Source organism: Pelophylax lessonae (genome assembly GCF_965119305.1).
Source record: "Pelophylax lessonae genome assembly, chromosome: 9".
NCBI lineage: Eukaryota > Metazoa > Chordata > Amphibia > Anura > Ranidae > Pelophylax > Pelophylax lessonae.
In genome coordinates, this window is record NC_138776.1 from 3,418,934 (window position 1) to 3,445,735 (window position 26,802).

General features: G+C 47.4%; 1 protein-coding gene across 1 annotated transcript in view; it reads right to left on the bottom strand.

Annotated features, from left to right (window-relative positions):
* Window positions 1-307: 307 nt before the first annotated feature.
* PTPN6 (protein tyrosine phosphatase non-receptor type 6) overlaps window positions 308-26,802 on the bottom strand; it is a 165,785-nt gene continuing 139,290 nt past the window's right edge. Inside the window, exons 7-15 of the mRNA XM_082267377.1 lie at window positions 24,054-24,150; window positions 21,885-21,964; window positions 21,586-21,735; window positions 16,398-16,532; window positions 10,461-10,615; window positions 10,271-10,338; window positions 7,229-7,380; window positions 528-607; window positions 308-430 (exon numbers count right to left, since the gene is read on the bottom strand). Coding sequence (XP_082123503.1) covers window positions 316-430; window positions 528-607; window positions 7,229-7,380; window positions 10,271-10,338; window positions 10,461-10,615; window positions 16,398-16,532; window positions 21,586-21,735; window positions 21,885-21,964; window positions 24,054-24,150 — 1,032 coding nt within the window. The 3' untranslated portion in view covers window positions 308-315. The remainder of the gene's footprint in view (window positions 431-527; window positions 608-7,228; window positions 7,381-10,270; window positions 10,339-10,460; window positions 10,616-16,397; window positions 16,533-21,585; window positions 21,736-21,884; window positions 21,965-24,053; window positions 24,151-26,802) is intronic.

Genomic DNA, 26,802 nt, shown 5'->3' on the forward strand with positions numbered 1-26,802 from the left:
AGATCTCAGGGGTTCATGCTGGGACTTGTAGTCCTTCAATTTTGGAGGGAGTCACATCCATTAAAAAGGAAGGGGTGGGGCACATTTACATAGGAGGGTGAGGGGGGTGCCCAATTTTAGTCTTGCCTAGGGCAGCACAAAACTAAAATACACCACTGAAGCCATATTTAGGTACGTCGTTTCGCGGGACAGAGCCGGCCTCCCGCCATAAAATTACGCCTGCTGGTCGGCTAGCGGTTAATTGTGTATTCAGCTGTTTGGCTGGAATTGGACGCTGAGCGCCCATTAGCGGCTCTTCCATTACTTACCTCGGAGTCACTTTTTCTTTACAGAAGTTCGGGTCTTTTCTGAGGACGTTTTCTTGTTGACTTTTTCTTTTTTATCTTTCTTGGCATTTAAATTCTCATAGAGGGTTCCCTCTTCTTTAGGCCTGCAATATACAGGATGAAAAGACATTGGAGCATGCACATTTGGTGTGGGGGAAGGCATACGCTCAATGCTGGAGTAAGATTGCAGAGAAATATTACTTTGATGGGCTTCGTGATACTTTCATCTTGGACATGGCGGGTGCAAGGTTCCCGTATTCTGACTCTACAGCCTTTGTTCTCTGCAAGAAAAAAAAAAAAAAGATAATTATGAAAGATGTTGACCACTAATTATGCCACATCCATAAATATGTGCAAAGAACAAAAAAAGAAAGAACCCCGTCCTGCATCAGGAGGACTTTACTGGCATAGATGTGAGACTATATCAAACATGTAGAGGTATCAAAAAGTATATTTATTTGAAGATAATAAAAAAATGTATCACATAGCATCTATTTAGCATCGATACATCATAAAAACATGTTAAAAAAAAGCATAACAAAAAACATGATAGAACTATGATCCCAAAAGACCCATTATATCTTCCCCAATAGGGATAGTACCAACTGAAAACCTGAAATGGAGGTGTCTGTGGGTAGATGTCACCTCTGTAGGTCAACGGGTAGAGGTCTGTGGGTAGAGGTCACCTCCGTAGGTCAAGGGGTAGAGGTCTGTGGGTAGAAGGTCACCTCCGTAGATTGACCTACGATAGGGAATAGGGATATTGCCAATTGGAAACCTGAACTGGAGGTGTCTGTGGGTAGAGGTTACCTCCTTAGGTCAATGGGTAGAGGTCTGTGAGTAGAATTTACTTCCGTAGGTTGACCTACGATAGGGAATAGGGATAGTGCCAATTGGAAACCTAAACTGGAGGTGTCTGTGGGTAGAGGTCACCTCCGTGGGTCAATGGGTAGAGGTCTGTGGGTAGAAGTTACTTCCGTAGGTTGACCTACGATAGGGATAGTGCCAATTGGAAACCTGAACTGGAGGTGTCTGTGGGTAGAGGTCACCTCCGTAGGTCAATGGGTAGAGGTCTCTGAGTAGAATTTACTTCCATAGGTTGACCTACGATAGTGAATAGGGATAGTACCAATTGGAAACCTGAACTGGAGGTGTCTGTGGGTAGAGGTCACCTCCGTGGGTCAATGGGTAGAGGTCTGTGGGTAGAAGTTACCTCCGTAGGTTGACCTACGATAGGGATAGTGCCAATTGGAAACCTGAACTGGAGGTGTCTGTGGGTAGAGGTCACCTCCGTGGGTCAATGGGTAGAGGTCTGTGGGTAGAAGTTACTTCCGTAGGTTGACCTACGATAGGGATAGTGCCAATTGGAAACCTGAACTGGAGGTGTCTGTGGGTAGAGGTCACCTCCATGGGTCAATGGGTAGAGGTCTGTGGGTAGAAGTTACTTCCGTAGGTTGACCTACAATAGGGAATAGGGATAGTACCAATTGGAAACCTGAACTGGAGGTGTCTGTGGGTAGAGGTCACCTCCGTGGGTCAATGGGTAGAGGTCTGTGGGTAGAAGTTACCTCCGTAGGTTGACCTACGATAGGGAATAGGGATAGTACCAATTGGAAACCTGAACTGGTAGTGTCTGTGGGTAGAGGTCACCTCCGTAGGTCAAGGGGTAGAGGTTTGTGGGTAGAGGTCACCTCCGTACTACGATAGGGAATAGGGATAGTGCCAATTGGAAACCTGAACTGGAGGTGTCTGTGGGTAAGGTCACCTCCATAGGTCAATGGGTAGAGGTCTGTAGGTAGAAGTTACCACGGTAGGTTGACCTAGGATAGGGAATAGGGATAGTACCAATTGGAAACCTGAACTGGAGGTGTCTGTGGGTAGAGGTCACCTCCGTAGGTTGACCTAGGATAGGGAATAGGGATAGTACCAATTGGAAACCTGAACTGGTGGTGTCTGTGAGTAGAGGTCACCTCCGTAGGTCAAGGGGTAGAGGTCTGTGGGTAGAGGTCACTCCACTCTATGGCCTTGGAGGACCGGAGCAACGTCATATGTCGCTTCTGTCCAACAGCCTTAAAGGGCCTATTTTTTTTTTGGCTGAAAACAAATTACATTTCATATTTATTTTTTTATTGCTTTTTAGTGTAGATGTGAGATGTGCGGTCTTTTTAACATTTTACATTTTTTTCAAATGATTTAAAACAATGTTTAAAAAATTTTTTTTTTTTTTACAGCACAGGGCCATAGGAAGGTGGGTGTCAGACTGACGGGGGCACACGGGGAGGATCAGAAACAGACAGAACTGGGAGGAGGGCTGGAAAACCAACTACAAGAACAATGCCCTGTGTCTGTGTCTCTCCCTGCAGCAACTGAAAGCCAGCGGGGGGGAGAGAAACTGGCTTCCAGCTGCTGCAGAGAGACGCACAAAGCATCCTTCTGTAATTGCACCTCTGCCTGACCGCTCTGATTTCCCCTGCTGTTTGGGCCCCCTATGTGCCCGGGCCCCCTTATACAGTATTGTATAAGGATGTGGACACTGGTGACAGTCCATGTTGGGATGTGGACACTGGTGACAGGCCTGTGTTGGGATGTGGACACTGGTGACAGTCCTGTATTGGGATGTGGAAACTGGTGACAGTACTTTTTTTGGGATGTGGACACTGGTGACAGTACTGTTTTGGAATGTGGACACTGGTGACAGGCCTGTATTGGGATGTGGACACTGGTGACAGTTCTGTATCAGGATGTAGACACTGGTGACAGTCCTGTATTGGGATGTTGACACTGGTGACAGTACTGTATTGGGATGTGGACACTGGTGACAGTCCTGTATTGGGATGTGGACACTGGTGACAGTCCTGTATTGGGATGTGGACACTGGTGACAGTACTGTATTGGGATGTGGACACTGGTGACAGGCCTGTGTTGGGATGTTGACACTGGTGACAGTACTGTATTGGGATGTGGACACTGGTGACAGTCCTGTATTGGGATGTGGACACTGGTGACAGGCCTGTATTGGGATGTTGACACTGGTGACAGTACTGTATTGGGATGTGGACACTGGTGACAGTCCTGTATTGGGATGTGGACACTGGTGACAGGCCTGTATTAGGATGTGGACACTGGTGACAGTCCTGTATTAGGATGTGGACACTGGTGACAGGCCTGTATTGGGATGTGGACATTGGTGACAGTACTGTATAGGGATGTGGACACTGGTGACAGTCCTGTATTGGGATGTTGACACTGGTGACAGTCCTGTATTGGGATGTTGACACTGGTGACAGTCCTGTATTGGGATGTGGACACTGGTGACAGTCCTGTATTGAGATGTGGACACTGGTGACAGGCCTGTATTGGGATGTTGACACTGGTGACAGGCCTGTATTGGGATGTTGACACTGGTGACAGGCCTGTATCGGGATGTGGACACTGGTGACAGTCCTGTATTGGGATGTGGACACTGGTGACAGGCCTGTATCGGGATGTGGACACTGGTGACAGTCCTGTATTGGGACGTGTAAACTGGTGACAGTACTTTTTTGGGATGTGGACACGGGTGACATCCTGTATTGGGATGTGGACACTGGTGACATCCTGTATTGGGATGTGGACACTGGTGACACTCCTGTATTGGGATGTGGACACTGGTGACAGTCCTGTATTGGGATGTTGACACTGGTGACAGTCCTGTATTGGGATGTGGACACTGGTGACAGTCCTGTATTGGGATGTGGACACTGGTGACAGTCCTGTATTGGGATGTGGACACTGGTGACAGGCCTGTATTAGGATGTGGACACTGGTGACAGTCCTGTATTAGGATGTGGACACTGGTGACAGGCCTGTATTGGGATGTGGACATTGGTGACAGTACTGTATAGGGATGTGGACACTGGTGACAGTCCTGTATTGGGATGTTGACACTGGTGACAGTCCTGTATTGGGATGTTGACACTGGTGACAGTCCTGTATTGGGATGTGGACACTGGTGACAGTCCTGTATTGAGATGTGGACACTGGTGACAGGCCTGTATTGGGATGTTGACACTGGTGACAGGCCTGTATTGGGATGTTGACACTGGTGACAGTACTGTATTGGGATGTGGACACTGGTGACAGGCCTGTATCGGGATGTGGACACTGGTGACAGTCCTGTATTGGGATGTGGACACTGGTGACAGGCCTGTATCGGGATGTGGACACTGGTGACAGTCCTGTATTGGGACGTGTAAACTGGTGACAGTACTTTTTTGGGATGTGGACACGGGTGACATCCTGTATTGGGATGTGGACACTGGTGACATCCTGTATTGGGATGTGGACACTGGTGACACTCCTGTATTGGGATGTGGACACTGGTGACACTCCTGTATTGGGATGTTGACACTGGTGACATCCTGTATTGGGATGTTGACACTGGTGACAGTCCTGTATTGGGATGTGGACACTGGTGACAGTCCTGTATTGAGATGTGGACACTGGTGACAGGCCTGTATTGGGATGTGGACACTGGTGACATCCTGTATTGGGATGTGGACACTGGTGACAGTACTGTATGTGGATGTGGACACTGGTGACAGTACTGTATTGGGATGTGGACACTGGTGACAGTCCTGTATTGGGACGTGGAAACTGGTGACAGTACTTTTTTGGGATGTGGACACGGGTGACATCCTGTATTGGGATGTGGACACGGGTGACATCCTGTATTGGGATGTGGACACTGGTGACAGTCCTGTATTGGGATGTGGAGACTGGTGACAGGCCTGTATTGGGATGTGGACACGGGTGACATCCTGTATTGGGATGTGGACACTGGTGACAGGCCTGTATTGGGATGTGGACACTGGTGAGAGTACATTGTGGGGCTGTGGACACTGGTGGGAGTACATTGTGGAGATGTGGACACTGGTGAGAGTACATTGTGGGGATGTGGACACTGGTGGGAGTACATTGTGGGGATGTGGACACTAGTGGGAGTACATTGTGAGGATGTGGACACTGGTGAGAGTACATTGTGGGGATGTGGACACTGGTGAGAGAACATTGTGGGGATGTGGACACTGGTGAGAGTACATTGTGGGGATGTGGACACTGGTGGTAGAACATTGTGGGGATGTGGACACTGGTGGTAGAACATTGTGGGGATGTGGACACTGGTGGGAGTATATTGTGGGGATGTGGACACTGGTGAGAGTACATTGTGGGGATGTGGACACTGGTGGGAGTACATTGTGGGGATGTGGACACTGGTGGTAGAACATTGTGGGGATGTGGACACTGGTGGGAGTACATTGTGGGGATGTGGACACTGGTGAGAGTACATTGTGGGGATGTGGACACTGGTGAGAGTACATTGTGGGGATGTGGACACTGGTGGTAGAACATTGTGGGGATGTGGACACTGGTGGGAGTACATTGTGGGGATGTGGACACTGGTGGTAGAACATTGTGGGGATGTGGACACTGGTGGGAGTACATTGTGGGGATGTGGACATTGGTGAGAGTACATTGTGGGGATGTGGACACTGGTGGGAGTACATTGTGGGGATGTGGACACTGGTGAGAGTACATTGTGGGGATGTGGACACTGGTGGGAGTACATTGTGGGGATGTGGACACTGGTGGTAGAACATTGTGGGGATGTGGACACTGGTGAGAGTACATTGTGGGGATGTGGACACTGGTGAGAGTACATTGTGGGGATGTGGACACTGGTGGTAGAACATTGTGGGGATGTGGACACTGGGTAGAGTACATTGTGGGGATGTGGACACTGGTGAGAGTACATTGTGGGGATGTGGACACTGGTGGTAGAACATTGTGGGGATGTGGACACTGGTGGTAGAACATTGTGGGGATGTGGACACTGGTGAGAGTACATTGTGGGGATGTGGACACTGGTGAGAGTACATTGTGGGGATGTGGACACTGGTGGGAGTACATTGTGGGGATGTGGACACTAGTGGGAGTACATTGTGAGGATGTGGACACTGGTGAGAGTACATTGTGGGGATGTGGACACTGGTGAGAGAACATTGTGGGGATGTGGACACTGGTGAGAGTACATTGTGGGGATGTGGACACTGGTGGTAGAACATTGTGGGGATGTGGACACTGGTGGTAGAACATTGTGGGGATGTGGACATTGGTGAGAGTACATTGTGGGGATGTGGACACTGGTGGTAGAACATTGTGGGGATGTGGACACTGGTGGTAGAACATTGTGGGGATGTGGACACTGGTGGTAGAACATTGTGGGGATGTGGACACTGGTGGTAGAACATTGTGGGGATGTGGACATTGGTGAGAGTACATTGTGGGGATGTGGACACTGGTGAGAGTACATTGGGGGGATGTGGACACTGGTGAGAGTACATTGGGGGGATGTGGACACTGGTGGGAGAACATTGTGGGGATGTGGACATTGGTGAGAGTACATTGTGGGGATGTGGACACTGGTGAGAGTACATTGTGGGGATGTGGACACTGGTGGGAGTACATTGTGGGGATGTGGACACTGGTGAGAGTACATTTGGGGGATGTGGACACTGGTGAGAGTACATTGGGGGGATGTGGACACTGGTGAGAGTACATTGGGGGGATGTGGACACTGGTGAGAGTACATTGGGGGGATGTGGACACTGGTGAGAGTACATTGGGGGGATGTGGACATTGGTGAGAGTACATTGTGGAGTTCTGGAAATTGCTGAGTAGTCATCATCTTTGGTGGGGACACTGACTCTGATAATTGAAATTGGGACCTTCAGACTTCTGGTGCAAAACTCAGGGAGCGCTCAGGTTCCTGATGTTGTAATTCCCCCTTGGCAGCAGACCTGACAACACTAAAAGTGAAATTATCTCTTTTTATTACTACCAGAAATACGAGGTGATGGTACCTCTAGCGCTCGGAGTTTGTGCTTGGCGGAGTCGATGTAATGTGCAATAGAGGAATAGATGAACCTGTATTGAGCCTCTGTCTGGACCATTCCTGAGCGCTGGGATCGTACCATCTGAATGGTCTTCTGAACGTCGATATCACTGTCCAGACCTGAAAAAGACACGTCAGTCAGAAGAGACCAGGCGGGGGGGGTATCATGTGGAAGTAACACCAACAGTAATCTACATTATGGAAGGTACCTTCTGAAAGTGTGGCACATCTAGTAGTCATAGATGGTGTGACCATTGACGGGCAGCAGACAATATAGATTTTAGTACAGATATTTTGCTGGACATGTGCTATGTACAAAGTTTTACTTGGTGGGATGCAATGAAAACAAAAAAAAAATTAATCCATTCCAAAAGCTGCCCACCGGCCTGAAAACTTGCCAAGAGGTGGTGGGAGGGTCCAATGACTCTTAAGAGCCCTTCCTGCGGGGTAAAGTATTACTATCAAAACATTGACTGTCATATATTTGCCCCTGTAGATCAGAAGCTGTCCGCTCTTATGCCTTCGGAGGGAACCTTCACCCTCCATGTAAGGGGGGGGGGGGGGGTTCCCTTTAGGGTGAGCTCACGTCCTTTCTGAGATTATATGCTGCTCCATTGGCCCTCTAACTATATTATTGGGGCAGGAGAGGCTTTCCATGGTCCCGGTCTGTGTGCAGCATGTGCAGTTCTGAAAAGAGTATAGAGCGGGAGCAACAGCCCCAATGAGGGTGTAGGCAGGTGCAGTCTATTTTCTTCACTGCAGGTGGCACCCAACCACAGCAGAAGTGCAGAGGGAGGGAGAGGAAGTCAAGAGGAACATGGTTCCTCTATGGTTTACTGGGGCAGTGATGTGGTTGGATGCTGACAGCCCATGTGACTTTGGCAGCCATCTTGGGTCAGGCAGAGTCTATTTAAGACCGTGGCTCCTGAGTTTGGCACGTATTTAGCATGTGGGTTTGCTAAATGCGTGCCAAACTCAAATGTGTTCACCCGTCTGTCAGGGACAGTTTTAGCAGTAGGGAACAGTTTCAGATGAGCTGGGAAAGATTAGGGATCCGCCACTCTTCTTGGAATCCGCTTGGGCACGGATTGGCCAGGCCGCATTCCGCCCCTTAAGACAGATGCAGTCAGTTCGGCTTAGATCTGCTCTGCTACAATCTTCTGTTCATTCGTGAGTGTTCCCGGTCGGGCCGCCTTCCTGCCAGGCTTGTTGTGAACTGTTACGCTCTGACTACAATGCAAGCTCTTTCTATTGCATCTGGACTGTTTGTGTTACTGCAGCTGCACCACGCTACACCCAGTTACAAGGGAAAGGATGCACTAGACCTAGGGTGACCACGTGTCCTGGATTACCCAGGACAGTTCTGCATTTTTCAGATCTGAGAGACATTTTGGACAATTTCATGCTCCCAACTTTGTGGGAGGAGTTTGGGGATGACCCCTTCCTGTTCCAACATGACTGCGCACCAGTGTACAAAGCAAGGTCCATAAAGACATGGATGAGCGAGTTTGGGGTGGAGGAACTTGACTGGCCTGCACAGAGTCCTGACCTCAACCCGATAGAACACTTTTGGGATGAGACGGCGAGAAAGGCCTTCCTGTCCAACATCAGTGTCTGACCTCACAAATGCGCTTCAGGTACAATGGATAAACATTCCCATAGACACTCCTAAACCTTGTGGACGGCCTTCCCAGAAGAGTTGAAGCTGTTATAGCTGCAAAGAGTGGGCCAACTCAATATTGAACCCTACGGACTAAGACTGGGATGCCATTAACCACTTAACGACCAGCCACGTAGATCTACGTCAGCAGACTTTGAGTGGTTATACCGGGATGATGCATCATCCCGGTACCGTTGTTTGAAGCCGACGGTCGGCTTTCCATCGGTAAAGACCGATGCGGCTCGAAAGCCGCTCGATCGTTACCCGGGGGGGGCGGGAGGGGACATCCCCCCCCCCCTCCCGCCGCCTTCCGTGGCTTTGCTCTGGGCTCCCGTCCCACCGGGAGCCCCGAGCACCCAGCCGGCACATCCGCCGGCTGGATGGAGTCCCGATGAATGCCGGAAACGGCTTCCATCGGGTCTCCGATGACGTAACGCGGAGGCGGCGTCCATGACGTCACTTCCGGGTTACTGTGCTGCAAAAGGCGGCAGATTTGAAAAATGGCTGTATGCAAAAATGCAGTTTTCGGCGTTTTGCATACAGGGAAGTGTAGTGGAGGGGTTTGGGGTCTTTTAGACCCTCGATCCCTCCATAAAGTGTACCTGTCACTACATATTTGTGTCACAAGGGATGTTTACATTGCTTGTGACAGCAATAAAAGTGATCAGATTTTTTTTTTTTTTTAAAAACCTGTAATAAAGTTGAAAAAAAAGAAAAAATAAATAGGAAAAAAAAAAAAAAAAAATTTAGCCGCCCCCGTCACCGTTAGCTTGCGCACAAAAAAAAACGTATACGTAAGTCGAGCCGCGAATGAAATCGCTGTTCAAACCACACATGTGAGGTATCGCCGCGATCGCCAGTGCGTGGGCAATAATTAAAAAAAAAGAGCTACACTCTATCTCTAAACTGGTAACCGTTAAATAAATTTAAAGCGTCGCAGATTGAGATCTCTATTGACCGTAGTTTGTCGCCATCCCACGGGGGGGCGCAATTTTAAACCGTAACATGTTGGGTATCTATTTACTTGGCATGACATCATCTTTCACAATATACAAAAAAAATGGGCTAACTTTACTGTTTAGTATTTTTTAAATACAGTGAAATGTGATTTTTCAAATTTTTTCCAAAAAAATGGCGTTTTAAAGACCGCTGCGCAAATACCGTGTGACAAAAATTTTTGCAATGACCGACATTTTATTCTCCAGAGTCTTTGCTTAAGTGGTTAAAGTTCATGTGCGTGTAAAGGCAGGCGTCCCAATACTTTTGGTGATATATTGTATGTTAAGAACCCATGTTTGAAAGGTAATATATCAATTAACCAATCACTGTTAGTTCTCAAGATCCTTTCACCTTTTGTTTGAATGATGTCCACCAACATGTCAATGACGATGATGGTTCCAGTACGGCCAATCCCAGCACTGTGAATGGAAAAAAAAATGAGAAATGAGAAAACAAAGGTATTGTAAGTAACATCGGGATCGGATTGTGTGACAAAACAGGATTTTACTGGGACAATCTGAGGACTGAAGGATGAGTTTACCTGCAATGTACAATGATAGGCCCAGCTCCTGGTATGCTCTCCTGCATTCGGTTGACCTCTCCAAGGAAGCTCAGGACACCGCCTGGGTCAGATGGAACCCCATGATCGGGCCAGTTCAGGTACTGATAGTGAATAATCTCTCTGGCCTCATCGCGCTGCAGATACAAATGGGAAGAATGTTATGGAAAATTGGAGATTACAGAATCTGGTGTAGCTGTGCATGGGAGCCAATCAGCTTCTAACTGCAGCTTGTTCAATTAGGCTTGACTTCATATCCAAACATAAAATATGCAAATTATTGGTAAGTAACAGCATATCAAAGCTATGGTATTCCCAGTAGTAACCTAGGTCTGTGAAAGTTTAACCATAAGAAAGGCTGAACGCCGGAGAATTGATGCTTTAGAACAGGGGTCCTCAAACTTTTTAAACAGGGGGCCAGTTCACAGTCCCTCAGACACTGTTGGGGGCCGGACACACCAGCGTGCCCCCTTTCAATGCAGAGACCAGCGTGCCCCCTTTCAATGCAGAGAGACCAGCGTGCCCCCTTTCAATGCAGAGACCAGCGTGCCCCCTTTCAATGCAGAGACCAGCGTGCCCCCTTTCAATGCAGAGAGACCAGCGTGCCCCCTTTCAATGCAGAGAGACCAGCGTTCCCCCTTTAATGCAGAGACCAGCGTGCCCCCTTTCAATGCAGAGACCATCGTGCCCCCTTTCAATGCAGAGAGACCAGCGTGCTCCCTTTCAATGCAGAGAGACCAGCATGCCCCCTTTCAATGCAGAGAGACCAGCGTGCCCCCTTTCAATGCAGAGAGACCAGCGTGCCCCCTTTCAATGCAGAGTGACCAGCGTGCCCCCTTTAATGCAGAGACCAGCGTGCCCCCTTTCAATGCAGAGAGACCAGCGTGCCCCTTTCAATGCAGAGACCAGCGTGCCCCCTTTCAATGCAGAGACCAGCGTGCCCCCTTTCAATGCAGAGACCAGCGTGCCCCCTTTCAATGCAGAGAGACCAGCGTGCCCCCTTTTAATGCAGAGACCAGCGTGCTCCCTTCAATGCAGGGACCAGCGTGCCCCTTCAATGCAGAGACCAGCGTGCCCCCTTTCAATGCAGAGACCAGTGTGCCCCCTTTCAATGCAGAGACCAGCGTGCCCCCTTTCAATGCAGAGATCATCGTGCCCCCTTCAATGCAGAGAGACCAGTCAGTGCACTTACCTGCAGCGGCGGCTTCTCCTCAGTCCCCCGGCATCTCCTCAAGTCCTCCCGCCTCCTCCTCGGCCAATGGCATGCGCTCGCCTTTCGGCCAATCAGGAAGAAGGTCCCGGACCCGCTTCCTGATTGGCCAGGAGGAGGATCCATGTGACAATAGCGAATTTCCATTCGCTATTGTCACACAAATGGATGGGCTAGGGCGCAGTGCTCTGCGCCCCGGGTCCACCCTTTTCTGAAGCCTATTAGAGCCTCTGGCTCTAATTAGGTGATTCGTGAAAAAAAAAAAAATTTTAATGATACATTCCGGCCGGCGGGCTAGGTTCAGGACCCCTGCTTTAGAACTTTGGTGTTGGAGAAGACTCTTAAAAGGTCCCTTGGACGGCAAGAAGATCAAACCAGTCAATCTTGAAGGAAATCAACCCTAAATATTCACTGGAAGGACAGATCCTGAAGATTAAACTCAAATACTTTGGCCAAGAGCTTCGGAAGTCAGTGGAGGACAAAAAAGCCTGGCGCGCTATGGTCCATGAGGTCACGAAGAGTCAGACACGACTAAACAACAAAAACAACAGCATGTCAACTATAATTGACAGCATAGACACATATGGGGAGCTACAGCGTGTGCTAGGCAGAAGGAGGAGGCAATTTACCTGGATAAGACTCGGTGTCGGATGAAAATGTCTACTGCTAAATGAAAAATTTATTTCTTTTGGTTTTACGAAGCCTACAGAAATAGAAAAGAGCTCCAACTAAGTATTCTATGTGGGGAAGTTCTAAGTAATAAAATGTGAAGACACTGACTGTGTTGATGGGGGAATCGAGCATTTTATTTCCTTCCACCCATGGAAGGCCATAATCTATGGCCTGCCTAAGGCCCCTATCATATGGGCAGGTCAGTGCAATAAATCCAGGGGCCTTGAGAAGGAGCTGTCAGCTCCGAATGTGTGGCCTCGCTTTCTAGTCTCCACGGGCCCTGTATTCAGGACTCCCCGCCCCGTACCGGTGACGTCACTTCTGCTTCCGCGTTCGCATGCCAACGCACCCAATAGAAGAGAACAGGGCCATGCCACAACCACCATACGATCGTGTCCAGTGGACACCGTTACAGCATGGTGAAGAGCAGGGCTTTTTTTCTCGAAGAATAGGTGCAGGAACTCCCCCTTTCTGACTAACTCCTTTTCTCCGCCCCTAACCCACCTCCGAGGACCGTTCCCTAATTCCACCCCCTGCCCACCTCCCAGGACTGCCCCTTATAGAGAATACAGAACTATTTTTGGTACCAAGTAAGCAGGGGAGGACTGGGCCAGGGGGGCAATTGCCCCCTGGGCCGCTCTGATGTCCTGTAAAAAGGCTGCACCACTTCTGCCACAGACATGCCCAAAGGATTCCTGGTGAAGAGAAGTAAAAAGTCCTCGTCACTGACCTACTGAGTGTGGGTTGAAGACAAGGACAGTGCAGACCTTTAGATAATTTGCTGTCTGAGCAGAGGCCGGTTCTGTGCCCCACTGGAGACTCTCCTCCCCTGGCCAGCCCCAACTTAACTGTCCCAGCTCCCCTCAACCACCCTCGGCTGGCCAGGTTGGGAACTTGGATTCAGGATTTAGTAGAGAGTACCTGGAGCAGGGCTTCAGCCTGGAATAGGGGGGGGTCAGGACTCTCAGGAGGAGGGAGGAGGATGTGAAGAGGGAGAGTGGGAGGGGGAGCGAGATGCTGCACCATGGGCCTTTGGTTTGTACTTTCCCCCTGGGCTGAAAGTTGCCAGTCTGCCCCTGCAAGTAAGTATGGAATTTGTTAATGATTGTTAATGATAACAAGAAAATCAGTAAAATAGATCTCCTGCAGCCAGTAACATCAATACACCCTCTAGCAACAATAGATCCCCCCCCAACAACAATGTACCACCCACAAGAAAAATATCCCACAGTACAACAAAGCCCTGGCAGCAACAACAGATCGCCCCACAGCCTGCATCAATAGACCCCCCTTAACAGTAGATCTCTCCCAGCAACAACTGACCCCCCGGCAACGCAAGACAAACCCCAGCAACAATAGATCCCCCACCAGTAACAATAGACTTCCCCAGCAACAATAGACCTCCCTGCAGTGCAAATATGGATTCCTTCCAGCTACAATACTTCCCCTAGCAGCCAGTATCAGTAGACCCTTCAGCACACCCTAGGCACCCCTTGCATACATTCAGTGCCGGAACTGCGTTCCCCCGTGTTCCTGCTGAAAAAAAGCCCTGGTGAAGAGAGATTTCAGTGTGAAATTCCTCTTCAAACAGGCATGCGGGAGACATATCGCTTCCTGATCACCTGCTAACCCTGGGTCAGTCCCTGTTGACAATTTCGTCAACTTAAGGTCCTGGGACAGCAGCGGAAGTACCAAGGGTCGCACCCCCTGGAAGAAGTTAGGCACAGGGCCTAAAAAAACCTAAGAAATAACACTGTATTAGCACATAGAGAGCGTGATTCAGAGCCAAACTCCGCATGCAGAGAGAGCAGAGCTGTGCAGTAACTCTTTCTCATTCAGCTACAACTGTCTCTATAGAGGTTGTATGCACCAAATAGTGCACAGAAGCTGGGACTGACACCCCCTGAAGCCCGGGGGGTATGACAAAGGTGGGCAGCGGATCTGCTGTGGCTCCTCTAATGAAAAATTTGAAGAAAGAGAAAATTACAGAGCAACACAGCTTTTCACCAAGCTGCGGATGCAGAAGCAGATGGAAAAGAAACAGCTGGGACCAGAGTTCTTCTTTAACCACTTGCTGACCGCCTAGTGTACATTTACTGCGGCAGGTCGGCTCTATTGCACAAAATCGCAAAATAGCCACTAGGGGGTGCGCACGAGCTGCTGGAGGCACGATTGCGCGCTAATTGGGCAGAGGGGGAGCCAATCAGCGGGGTCTGGCGGACCCGATATCTCTGCCTGCCACCAGCGATCGTTCCCAAGAGAGGCAGAACGGCAGTCTGCCTAGGTAAAAAAGGCAAATCGCTGTTCTGACAGGGGAGAAGATAAGAGATCTTGTGTTCCTGATAAGCAGGAACACAGATCTCTGTCTTCCCCCAGTCAGAGCACCTCCCCCACACAGTTAGCAAGCACCCCCTAGGGCAGGGGTGTCAAGCTCAATTTCATTGCGGGCCGCATCAACATTATGGTTTCCCTCAAAGGGCCAGTTATATCTGTAGGATTAGATGTCCAGAGCGCCCTACGCTCCCTTACACCCTTACATGAGATGTCAAGAGCCCCCCCACCATCATAAGCCAAGAGTCACCCACCCTTGCACAGAGAAGCACAGGATTCTGGCAAAGGAGTTCTGTCCTCTCTGCTGCCGACTACTAAGACAAGGTGGGGGCAGAGACAAGGGGGGGTGCCGCAGCTACAGGAGGGGTGTGAGGGCCACAAAAAATGACCTGGCGGGCCGCATTCGGCCCCCGGGCCTTGTGTTTGACACCCGTGCCCTAGGGGCACATTTAACCCTTTGATCACCCCTGATGTTAACCCCTTCCCAGCCAGTGTTATTAGTACAGTGACTGCATATTTTTAGCACTGATCACTGTATTAGTGTCACTGGTCCCAAAAAAAAAAGTGTCAAAAGTGTCAGCTAAGTGTCCGATTTGTCCGCCACAATGTTGCAGCCCTGCTAAAAATCGCTGATCACTGCCATTAATAGTAAAAAATAAATAAAAATGCCATAAAAATATCCCATAGTTTAGACGCTATATTGGAATTTCTTTTCAGGCCAAAGAGTTCAATCTTTGTTTCATCAGAGCAGAGAATTTTGTTTCTCATGGTCTGAGAGTCCTTCAGGTGCCTTTTGGTAAACTCCAGGCGGGCTGTCATGTGACTTTTACTGAGGAGTGGCTTCCATCTGGCCACACCCATACAGGCCTGATTGGTGGAGTGCTGCAGAGATGGACGTTCTTCTGGAAGGTTCTCCTCTCTCCACAGAGAAACGCTGGAGCTCTGTCAGAGTGACCATCGGGTTCTTGGTCACCTCCCTGACTAAGGCCCCCCTCTCCCGATCGCTCAGTTTGGCTGGGTGGCCGCTCTAGGAAGAGTCCTGGTGGTTCCAAACTTCTTCAATTTACGGATGATGGAGGCCACTGTGCTCATTGGGTCCTTCAATGCTGCAGAAATGTTTCTGTACCCTTCCCCCGATCTGTGCCTCCATACAATCCTGTCTCCGAGGTCTACAGACAATTCCTTGGACTTCATGGCTTGGTTTGTGCTCTGACATGTACTGTTACCTGTGGGACCTTCTATAGACAGGTGTGTGCCTTTCCAAATCATGTCCAATCAACTGAATTTACCAAAGGTGGACTCCAGTTAAGTTGTAGAAACATCTCAAGGATGATCAGTGGAAACAGGAGGCACCTGAGCTCAATTCTGAGTGTCATGGCAAAGGGTGTGAATACTTATGTACATGGGATTTTTTCCTTTTAATACATTTGCAAAGATTTCAAACAAACTTTTTTCACGTTGTCATTATGGGGGATTGTTTGTAGAATTTTGAGGAAAATAATGAATTTAATAAATTTTGGAAAAAGTGAAGCGCTATGAGTACTTTCCGGATGCACTGTAAACCTTGCTGTGTGTCATTGCCCTTTACATACCACTCTTTGGGTTATAGACTAAAGGCGACCAATCACACTCTCAGAGAGGACATTTAAGGAAATAATAAAATTGGGGAACAATTGCAATAAACAGAGGCAACCAAAAACACTTACATTTTCTAGAAGCGACACTTGTAATGTGCGAATTTTATACTCCATGGCTTCATGTTCTGACACCAATTCCACCCAGAAACGTCCAAAGTCTTTTCCACCTGTGTCTACATCCGGCCAGTACAGCACGCATTTAGTCTAAGATGAACACAGATGGAGTTAGTGAGAATGCATACTGAACAAAATTATAAACTCAACACTATTTTTTGCCCCCATTTTTCATAATCTGAACTCAAAGATCTAAGAAAACCGGGAATCATTTATGAAGAGAACTCCTCTCCAAAGTGCCATTAACCTGTCTACCTATCCATTAGCTTGCATGTGCTTCCACTGTGAAGACTCTTATAAACTCATTAGAGTTAGGACTGCAGGTAACACAGGGAGCCGTGGAGCGGCCCTGCAGCTTTCACATGCGTTTGCAAATGTGTGCCAACTAAACCCCTGTTTTGACACAAACTGTTAGACAGGTTAATTTGGTTGGTAAGCAGACTGGTTGGCAAATTGAACTGGGAATTTTATTTTTGTTTGTTCCACCTTTTTTTTAAGCCTATTAGAGCCTCTGAATCTAATCACGTGCTTCAAAAAAAAAAAAAAAAATCCCCATTGGAATCCATGCGTCCAGCAGGGGCGTAACTACAGGGGTTGCAGGGGTTGCGGTCGCAACCGGGCCCTATGCTCCAGGGGGCCCTGTGCGGCTCCCCTGTACACCTGGATAGGAGGGGCAGCAGGGGCCGCATGTAGAGAAATCACTGCCCTCCTTTTTCCTCCTGTAGCTGCAGGGGGAAAATGGAGGAGATTGGTTCCTCTGTATGCTGACCCCGCCCCTCCTCCTATCCATCCAGTTCACTTGTGTTCTGCTGTCTCTGGGCCCCTGTGTGCTCCCCTGGTCCCCCCCCCCCCTACTGTGCTCCCCCCCCTACTGAGCTTCCCCCCCCTACTGTGCTCCCTACCCTCTCCTGCCGGCTGCTGCAGGGGATGTGTCACAATAGAGAACCAGGAAGGGGTCGGTAAATAGGTAATTTACCAGCCAGCTCCTTCCTTTTCTCAATGGACAGAGTCATAGTCAGTGACATTGTAAAAAAAATAAAATAAAATGATAAAAAAATAATACAATTAAAATACCAAAAAAATAAAAACAACTGACACCAGTGGGTGAACTTCCAGGATCGTAAAGGTCACACTTGCAACCGGGCCCTGGCATTCCGCCACTGTGGGGAGGCCCGAACATCGCAGGAAGGTGGCCCACTGCAGAACTTGTGAAAGGGTCCCGCAACGAGAGTAAAGGGCCCCAGGATCAGTGGGAAGAGTCCCAGGCTTGAAGGGAAGGGCCCCAGCCAGGGGTCCAGGGGGCCCTTCATGGTTTCCTGCACCGGGGCCCTGAAGGTTCTAGTTACGCCTCTGGCGTCCAGGTGCCCTGCATGTAGATTAGGGGGCTGGGCGCATGGATGGGGGGGGTGGCGCTCCTGCGCCCCCAATGGACGGGCCGCCCCCGGCCTGGAGAGAGAAGAAGATAGGAAGAAGTAGAAAGGCAGCCTGGAGAGAGAAAAAATGAGTAGAAAGGCAGACTGGAAAGAGCAGAGGGGATGACGGAGTAGAATGTCAGACTGGAGAGAGAAAAAGCGAGGAAGGATTAGGAAATTAGATTGGAAAGAAAGGAAGAGAGGAAAGAGTGGGAAGTCAGACTGGGGAGAGAAGAATGAGTAGAAAGGAAGGCTGTAATGATAAAAAGAGAAGAAAGAGTAGGAAGTCAGAGTGGGAAGAGAAGAGGAGAAGAAGGAATAGAGAGGCAGGCTAGAAAGAGAAGAGAGGAAGGAGTAGGAAAGACTAGAGGACAGAAGTAAGCAAGTAGTACGAAGGCAGACTGGAGGAGAGAAGTGAGGAAAGAGTAAGAAGGCAGACTGGAGGAGAGAAAAAGAGAGGAAGCGGTAGGAAATCAGATTAGAAAGAGAAGAAGAAGAAGAAGAGAGGAAGAATTAGGAGGTCAGATTGCAAAGAGAAGAAGAGAACAGGGAATAGGGAGTCAAGGCTGGAGCAAGAAGAAAGTAGGAAGAAGTAGGAAAGCAGACTGGAGAGAGAAAAATGAGTAGAAAGGCAGACTGGAAAGAAGAGAAGAAAAGAAATAGTAGGAAGTCAGACCGGAGAGAAGAAGAAAAGAAAAAGAAGTAGAAAGCCAGACTGAGAAAAGGAGGAAAAATAGGAAGAGTAATACGTGAGAATTGTAAGAGACAAAGACAAGAAGGAGTAGAAATTCAGACTGGAGAGAGAAGAAGAAGGGGAAAAAGTAGGAAGGAAGAGTAGCAAATCAGACTGGAGGCTAGAAGAAGAGAGGAAGCTGTGTTAATGAAGACTGGAGAGAGAAGAAGAGTAGGAAGTCAAATTGAAAATAACCGAGGAAGGGTTAGAAAGTCAGATTGGAAAGAGAAGATGAGAGGAAGGATTAGGAAGACAGAGTGGAAAAAGAAGGAGAGAGGGATGATTAGGAGATCAGAAAATAAGAGAGAAAGGAGTAGGAAGTCAAGCCCGGAGAGAGAAGATAAGAAGAAGTAGAAAGGCAGAATGGAAAGAGCAGAAGAGGGGGCGGAGTAGGAAGTCAAGACTGGAGAGAGAGAGAGAAGAAGAGAGGAAGGATTAGGAAGCTAGATTGGAAAGAAAGGAATGAGTAGGAAATCAAGCCTGGAGAGAGAAGAAGATAGGAAAAAGTAGAAAGTCAGACTGGGGAGAGAAGAATGAGTAGAAAGGCAGGCCGGAAAGATGAAAAGAGAGAAGAAAGAGTAGAAAGTCAGACTGGAGGTAAGAAGAAAAGAAAAGGGAGTAGGAAGTGAGACTAGGGGAAAAGAGGAAAAAAGAGGTGGCGTAATAAATCAGACGAGGGAGAGAAAAACAGGAAGGAGTAGAAATCCAGACTGGAGAGAGAAAAGAGAGGAAAAAGTATAATGGAAGTGAAGGAAGTCAGACTGGAGGAATGAAGAAGAGTGGAAGCATTAATAATGCAGACTGCACAAAGAAGAAGACCGGAAGGAGTAGGAAGTCAAACTGGAGGAGAAAATATGAGAGGAAGAAGTAGAAAGACAGAGTGGGAAGAGAAGAGGAGAAAAAGGAATAGAGAGGCAGACTAGAGAGAAGAGAAGTAAGGAAGTCGTTTCAAAGGCAAACTGGCGGAGAGAAGATGAGTGGAAGGAGTTGGAAGGCAGACTGGCGGAGAGAAGAGTGGAAGGAGTTGGAAGGCAGACTGGCGGACAGAAGAAGAAAGGAAAGAGTTGGAAGGCAGACTGGCAGGGAGAAGAAGAAAGGAAGGAGTTGGAAGGCAGACTGGCGGAGAGAAGAAGAGTGGAAGGAGTTGGAGGGCAGACTGGCGGGGAGAGAAGAGTGGAAGGAGTTGGGAGGCAGACTGGCGGGGAGAAGAAGAGTGGAAGGAGTTGGGAGGCAGACTGACGGAGAGAAGAAGAAAGGAAGGAGATGGAAGACAGACTGGCAGGGAGAAGAAGAAGAAAGGAAGGAGTTGAAGGCAGACTGACAGAGAGAAGAAGAAGGAAGGAGATGGAAGACAGACTGACAGGGAGAAGAAGAAGAAAGGAAGGAGATGGAAGATAGACTGGCAGGGAGAAGAAGAAGAAAGGAAGGAGTTGAAGGCAAACTGACGGAGAAGAAGAAGAATGGAAGGAGTTCAGGGCAGACTGATGGAGAGAAGAAGAAAGGAAGGAGTTGGAAGGCAGACTGGCAGGGAGAAGAAGAAGAATGGAAGGAGTTGAAGGCAGACTGATGGAGAGAAGAAGAATGGAAGGAGTTGGAAGACAGACTGGTGGAGAGAAGCAGAGTGGAAGGAGTTGGAAGGCAGACTGGCGGAGAGAAGAAGAAAGGAAGGAGATGGAAGTCAGACTGGAGGAGAGAAGAAGAGTGGAAGGAGTTGGAAGGCAGACTGGAGGAGAGAAGAAGAGTGGAAGGAGTTAGAAGGCAGACTGGCGGAGAGAAGAAGAGTGGAAGGAGTTGGAAGGCAGACTGGTGGAGAGAAGAAGAGTGGAAGGAGTTGGAAGGCAGACTGATGGAGAGAAGAAGAGTGGAAGGAGTTAGAAGGCAGACTGGCAGAGAGAAGAAGAGTGGAAGGAGTTGGAAGGCAGACTGGCGGAGAGAAGAAGAGTGGAAGGAGTTGGAAGGCAGACTGATGGAGAGAAGAAGAGTGGAAGGAGTTGGAAGGCAGACTGGCGGAGAGAAGAAGAGTGGAAGGAGTTGGAAGGCAGACTGATGGAGAGAAGAAGAGTGGAAGGAGTTGGAAGGCAGACTGATGGAGAGAAGAAGAGTGGAAGGAGTTGGAAGGCAGACTGATGGAGAGAAGAAGAGTGGAAGGAGTTGGAAGGCAGACTGATGGAGAGAAGAAGAGTGGAAGGAGTTGGAAGGCAGACTGATGGAGAGAAGAAGAGTGGAAGGAGTTGGAAGGCAGACTGATGGAGAGAAGAAGAGTGGAAGGAGTTGGAAGGCAGACTGATGGAGAGAAGAAGAGTGGGAGGAGTTGGAAGGCAGACTGGTGGAGAGAAGAAGAGTGGAAGGAGTTGGAAGGCAGACTGGCAGAGAGAAGAAGAGTGGAAGGAGTTGGAAGGCAGACTGGCGGAGAGAAGAAGAGTGGAAGGAGTTGGAAGGCAGACTGGAGGAGAGAAGAAGAAAGGAAGGAGTTGGAAGGTAGACTGGCGGAGAGAAGAAGAGTGGAAGGAGTTGGAAGGCAGACTGGCGGAGAGAAGAAGAGTGGAAGGAGTTGGAAGGCAGACTGGAGGAGAGAAGAAGAAAGGAAGGAGTTGGAAGGCAGACTGGTGGAGAGAAGAAGAAAGGAAGGAGTTGGAAGGCAGACTGACGGAGAATTAAAAAAGGAGTATGAAGTCAGAAAAGAGGAGCGTAGAATGGAGGAAAGAAAGGTAGATTGGCAGACAGAAGAGAAAATGAGAGGAAAAAGAAGAAAGGTAGAAGAAAGAAGAGAGAAGAAAGAAGAAAAGGAATACAAAGGCAAACCGAAGGATAGTGGAGGGAATGCTAGGTGGGAGTAAATACTTGAGATGGCAGAAATAAAGAATGGGTAAGTGAAGTTCAATATGAGATAGCAAGAGGAAGTAATTATTTGAAAGCAAAACAATAAAACTGACAAAATCTTTTAGACCACCTAATAATATGACCACAAAGAATGATAAAAACCAACTGAAACCCTCACCCGGCCCTTCTCAATCTCCTTAGTGGTCATCACAATAATCCGACTGTTCTCCTGCCACATCATCTCCCAGAAGTCTCCTGTAGTTGATTGCAGGCAACCTTGACAAGCAATAAAATGTTTGAGAGGTTCCTCGTCTCCCCAAAGCAGGTTCTGCAGAAATAAAAAACATAGATGGTGGACAGTTCAGGATTGCACCTTGGTTATCACCGTGGATAAACAACTATCGCTGAAGTTTGGAGAGATTGTTTGCTCATTATCAGTGAAACCACTTACTATTTAAACCCACAACAGGCACTCACCGACACGTAGTTGGCATTGATATAATCACTACCAGGAATATTTGGATCTCTGCACCGTAACACAACCCTCGTGTGGTCAACTAAAAACAAGAGAGACAAAGTAGGGGTATGCGTGAGAAGCCTAATCTTCATCCATGATGGCTGGTCAAAAATAACCCAATCCTTGATATGACACTCAGAATCAGATGGATCTTATCCAGTCTTTTTTTTCCACCAATAGCCCTTGTTCTGGTCCATGGAAAGCCAGATCAATGCGGAAAAGTCTCCAGTGATATCCTTCATTGGCCAACTTAAGTTATTAAAGATTCAAGTGCTTGGAAATGGTAAGATCTCTTCCTAGAGCATTATACTTTAAAAAGATTAAACCTAACAGTTCCAGTTACTTGAACCTTTAAATCCCATTTACACGGTTCATAAAGACTTACCCCTGGCTGCGCCAATTCACCACAAACGTAAAAAAACAATCTTTATTCAGGCCCAGTGACGTCACGGGTTATTCCCCTTCTTCTTCTAGTTTGGCACTGGTGACGCATGAGCATCAGTGCAATCAGGGGTGGACTGACAACTCATGGGGCCCCCCGGGCAATCAGAGATCATGGGGCCCCCTGTGTCCACACTCAAGCCACACCTACAAATTTCAGCTCAGCCACATAGAGTGGGCATTTAACCACTTTACCATCGGAGGATTTTGCCGTCTTACGTCCAGGCCACTTTTTGCGATTCGGCGCTGTGCGACTTTAACTGACAATTGCGCGGTCGTGCGACGCCACACCCAAAGGAAATTTACGTCCTATTTTTCCCACAAACAGAGCTTTCTTTTGGTGGTATTTGATCACTTGTGCGATTTTAAAATTTTGCGCTATAAACAAAAAAAGAGCGTTTATTTTGAAAAAATAACAATATTTTTCACATTTTTTTATATGAAATTCCCCCCCAAAAAAATTTAAAAATCTAAATTTTTTTAAATTTTTGGCCAATTTGTTTTCTGCTACCTATGTTTGGTAAAAAAAAATAGCAATAAGCGTATTTTGATTGGTTTGCGCAAAAGTTATTGCGTTTACTAACTAAGGGAAAGATTTCTGTCATTTTTGGTGTTTTTTTTTTTAACGAGTAATGGTGGCGATCTGCGATTTTTTTTTTCGGGACTGCGACATTGCGGCGGACAGATCGGACCCTTGACTGACATTTTTGACACTTTTGGGGGTACCAGTGACATTTCTACAGTAATCAGTGCTATAAATATGCACTGTCACTGTAAAAATGACACTGGCAGGGAAGGGGTTAATTTTATTGTAGAGGGAGGGGTTAATGTATGCCTGGTGCTTACTGACGTGTGTGGGGGGAGGGGACTGAGTGACACAGGGACAGATCGCATGTTCAGCTATGCAATCTGACCCTGTTTTTCACTTAGGAGATCCGCCCGCTTTGTTTACACAAGCGGGCGGATCTCCACACTCGATTCCCCGACGATCGGGGAAGATCGGCGGTGATCACAGCCGCTCCTCCCCTGGCCCGACTCCCGCTGTGACTGAAAACAGCGGGAGCGAGGCTCCGGCGGCGCGCGAGCGCCGCCTGCAAGGGGAGGAGTCCAGCGACGTAGGTCTACGTCGCTGGACGGGAACGAGCCGCTTTGCCGCAGTACAGTCCCAGTGACTGGTCGGCAAGTGGTTAAATATCTACCACAGCATAGCCTGCATGGAAGTTCCTGGCTTCTTTCTGTAGTGTGTAGCCTCTCATGGGGCCCCCTACTGACCCTGGGCCCTCGGGCAGTGCCCTAATCCCCGAATGGTCAGTCCACCCCTGAGTGCAATAGTACTGTGAGCCCAGGCCAGCCTGAAGACTCACCCCCCCCCCCCCCCGAGGGTGTATCCATGACAGGTCCCAATTTCATTGATTTGATTATTTTATATGGTCCAAGAATCTGAATCAGTTACTTATGTACTATTCTAACCAAAATTGCTAATGAATTTTCTGATAGTTGATGGAAAGTTTTCTTTTATCACAAGGTGGGGATCTCCGAAGCTCAAGGTTGGCAGGAGCTCTCAAAAACCCAAAATGTGCCACGACCCAGGAACTATGGACCCCAGCAGCTCACATGACTCCACCTATACCTCAAACTTTTCTTTTTGGGTGGACCGGCTGGCTTTTCAGATCTTTTGGAGAACTCACATGGAAGGATATTCTTGTAGCGATTTTTGCTCTTGTTTTCTGGTCTCTGGCCCTCTTTTCTCTCGTACAATAAGTTTGATTCCTGTTTCTGGAGAGCCTGAAGGAAAATGAGACGTCCATTACTAAGTAAACAGAAGATACAATACGTGCCGCATCCATTTCTGTGTGTCAATGTAAAGCAGTCTATCCCAGCCAAAGTTCTGAGGAACCCCTAGGGTTTGGGGTTTTCCTAGAGATTGCTATTTCTGGCTCTCAGATAAGTTAATACTGACACCAATGATCTTTTAGCCATCTGGGGGGGAATTCCTCCCACTGACCACCAATATAAGAAACATTCTATCCACTGACCACCAATATAAGAAACATTCTATCCACTGATCACCAATGTAAGGAGAAGTCTTCTAACTGACCACCAATGTAAGGAACATTCTTCCCACTGACCACCAATGTAAGGAGCATTCTTCCCACTGACCACCAATGTAAGGAACATTCTTCCCACTGACCACCAATGTAAGGAACATTCTTCCCACTGACCACCAATGTAAGGGACATTCTTCCCACTGATCACCAATGTAAGGGACATTCTTCCTACTGACCACCAATATAAGATACATTCTTCCAACTGACCTCCAATGTAAGGGACATTCTTCCAACTGACCTCCAATGTAAGGGACATTCTTCCCACTGACCACCAATGTAAGGGACATTCTTCCCACTGACCACCAATGTAAGGAACATTCTTCCCACTGACCACCAATGTAAGGGACATTCTTCCCACTGATCACCAATGTAAGGGACATTCTTCCTACTGACCACCAATATAAGATACATTCTTCCAACTGACCTCCAATGTAAGGGACATTCTTCCCACTGACCACCAATGTAAGGGACATTCTTCCAACTGACCTCCAGTGTAAGGGATATTCTTCTCACTGACAACCAATGTAAGGGACATTCTTCCCACTGACCACCAATGTAAGGAGCATTCTTCCCACTGGTCACCAATGTAATGGGAATGTTTCCTCACTGACTCTCCCAATGACCACCAATAAAATGAGATCCTTCTCCCACTCATCACCAATCTAAGAGGGCCCTTCTCCCCTGACTACCAATGGGAAGGAGTATCTCAATGACCACTAATGCAAGGTGGCACCACACTGACCACTAATGTAAATGTAGTTTAATTATTTTATTGTAACCTACTGCTCACACTAATCTACCGTAAGCTAGAGGTACAGTAAGTGTCAGCAGACCTGAAAGTTGATTCAAGGGTTCCTCCATATTTAAAGGTTGATGTAAAGCCATAATTGCCAAGGACAAATATCAACCCATCAAATGCTGACAGCAATAATTCCTCACCTGGACAATTGCTAGGATCAGTGTTGGGGTAGTTACTCAAAAAATGTAACTAGTTACTAGTTACTAGTTACTTCTGTAAATTGTAACGAGATTACTTTACTAGTTACTGCATTTGAAAAGTAACTTCACTACTTATTACTTTACTTTCCTCTTTCTTAACTGACCGTGTAGAAGAAGATACATGACACTCTTTCTGCATAGAGTTTATTGTATAAACACAGGCTTTGGGAAACATGAGAACAAAACCTGAAAAAAGAGAATAAAACATAAAGTGCAACAAAAAGTCATAAACTTCATCCCTCTCTATTCTTCCAAATAACGATTGTATCGCACGGCTTGGGTAACGCAGGAAAGCGCGTTCCTATAGCCTAGTAAAGTAGTGAAGTTACCAATATTAGTATTGTAACTAGTTACTTTACTTAGTTACCAAAAAAAGTAATGAGGTTACTGTAATCAGTTACTTTGTAACTAGTTACCCCCAACACTGGCTAGGATTTACTAGTCCCACCCATGAGAATAATAGGCAGGTAAAGGAAAGGGCAGAAAGTGTGAAAATGTGCATATTAGAGCACCCCAGGGTTTAGGTTTGGTAGATGTGAGGGGTTGGAGGGCAGAATGGAATGTGGAAATCCAGAGCTAAACAAAGCGTCATCCTGACACGAGGAACCATATAGATCAGTGATCCTCAAACTACGGCCCTCCACCTGTTATGGAACTACACATCCCATGAGGCATTGTAACCCTCTGATATTCACAGACATGACTAGGCATGATGGGAATTGTAGTTCCTGAACAAGTTTGAAGACCCCTGATATAGGGTGTGTGGACCACAGGACTCAAAATTTGAAGACAGGTGACACCAAATATGTCCTTTTATCTGCCATTTCTTCCTGGTGTCCCAGATGTCCTCCATCGGGAGGGAAGTATTAGACTTTGTTAGGAGGGGTGATTTCTATCTTCATTGTCTTTGCGCTATTTTTTATTGTACCATGCTTACATTTTCATTGTGAAATCAGTTCTATTTTACCCAGACTAGAAAAAAAGAAGACATTTCCCGCAAATTCATGCTCAGACTCAGGAAAACCATACAAAGTCCTTTTTTCTTTTGATGTGCAATAAAGAGTATGAAAAAAAAAAAAAAAAAAGCAAAAAAACCAAAGTGCTGAGTCCTTTTTTTGATTTGCAATAAAGAGTATAAAAATAAATAAATAAATAAATAAAAAAAAACAAAAAAAAAAAAAAAACAAAGTGTCGAGTCCTTTTTTTGATTTGCAATAAAGAGTATAAAAATAAATAAATAAATAAAAAAAAACAAAAAAAAAACAAAGTGTCGAGTCCTTTTTTTGATTTGCAATAAAGAGTATGAAAAAAAATTAAACAAAAGAAAACA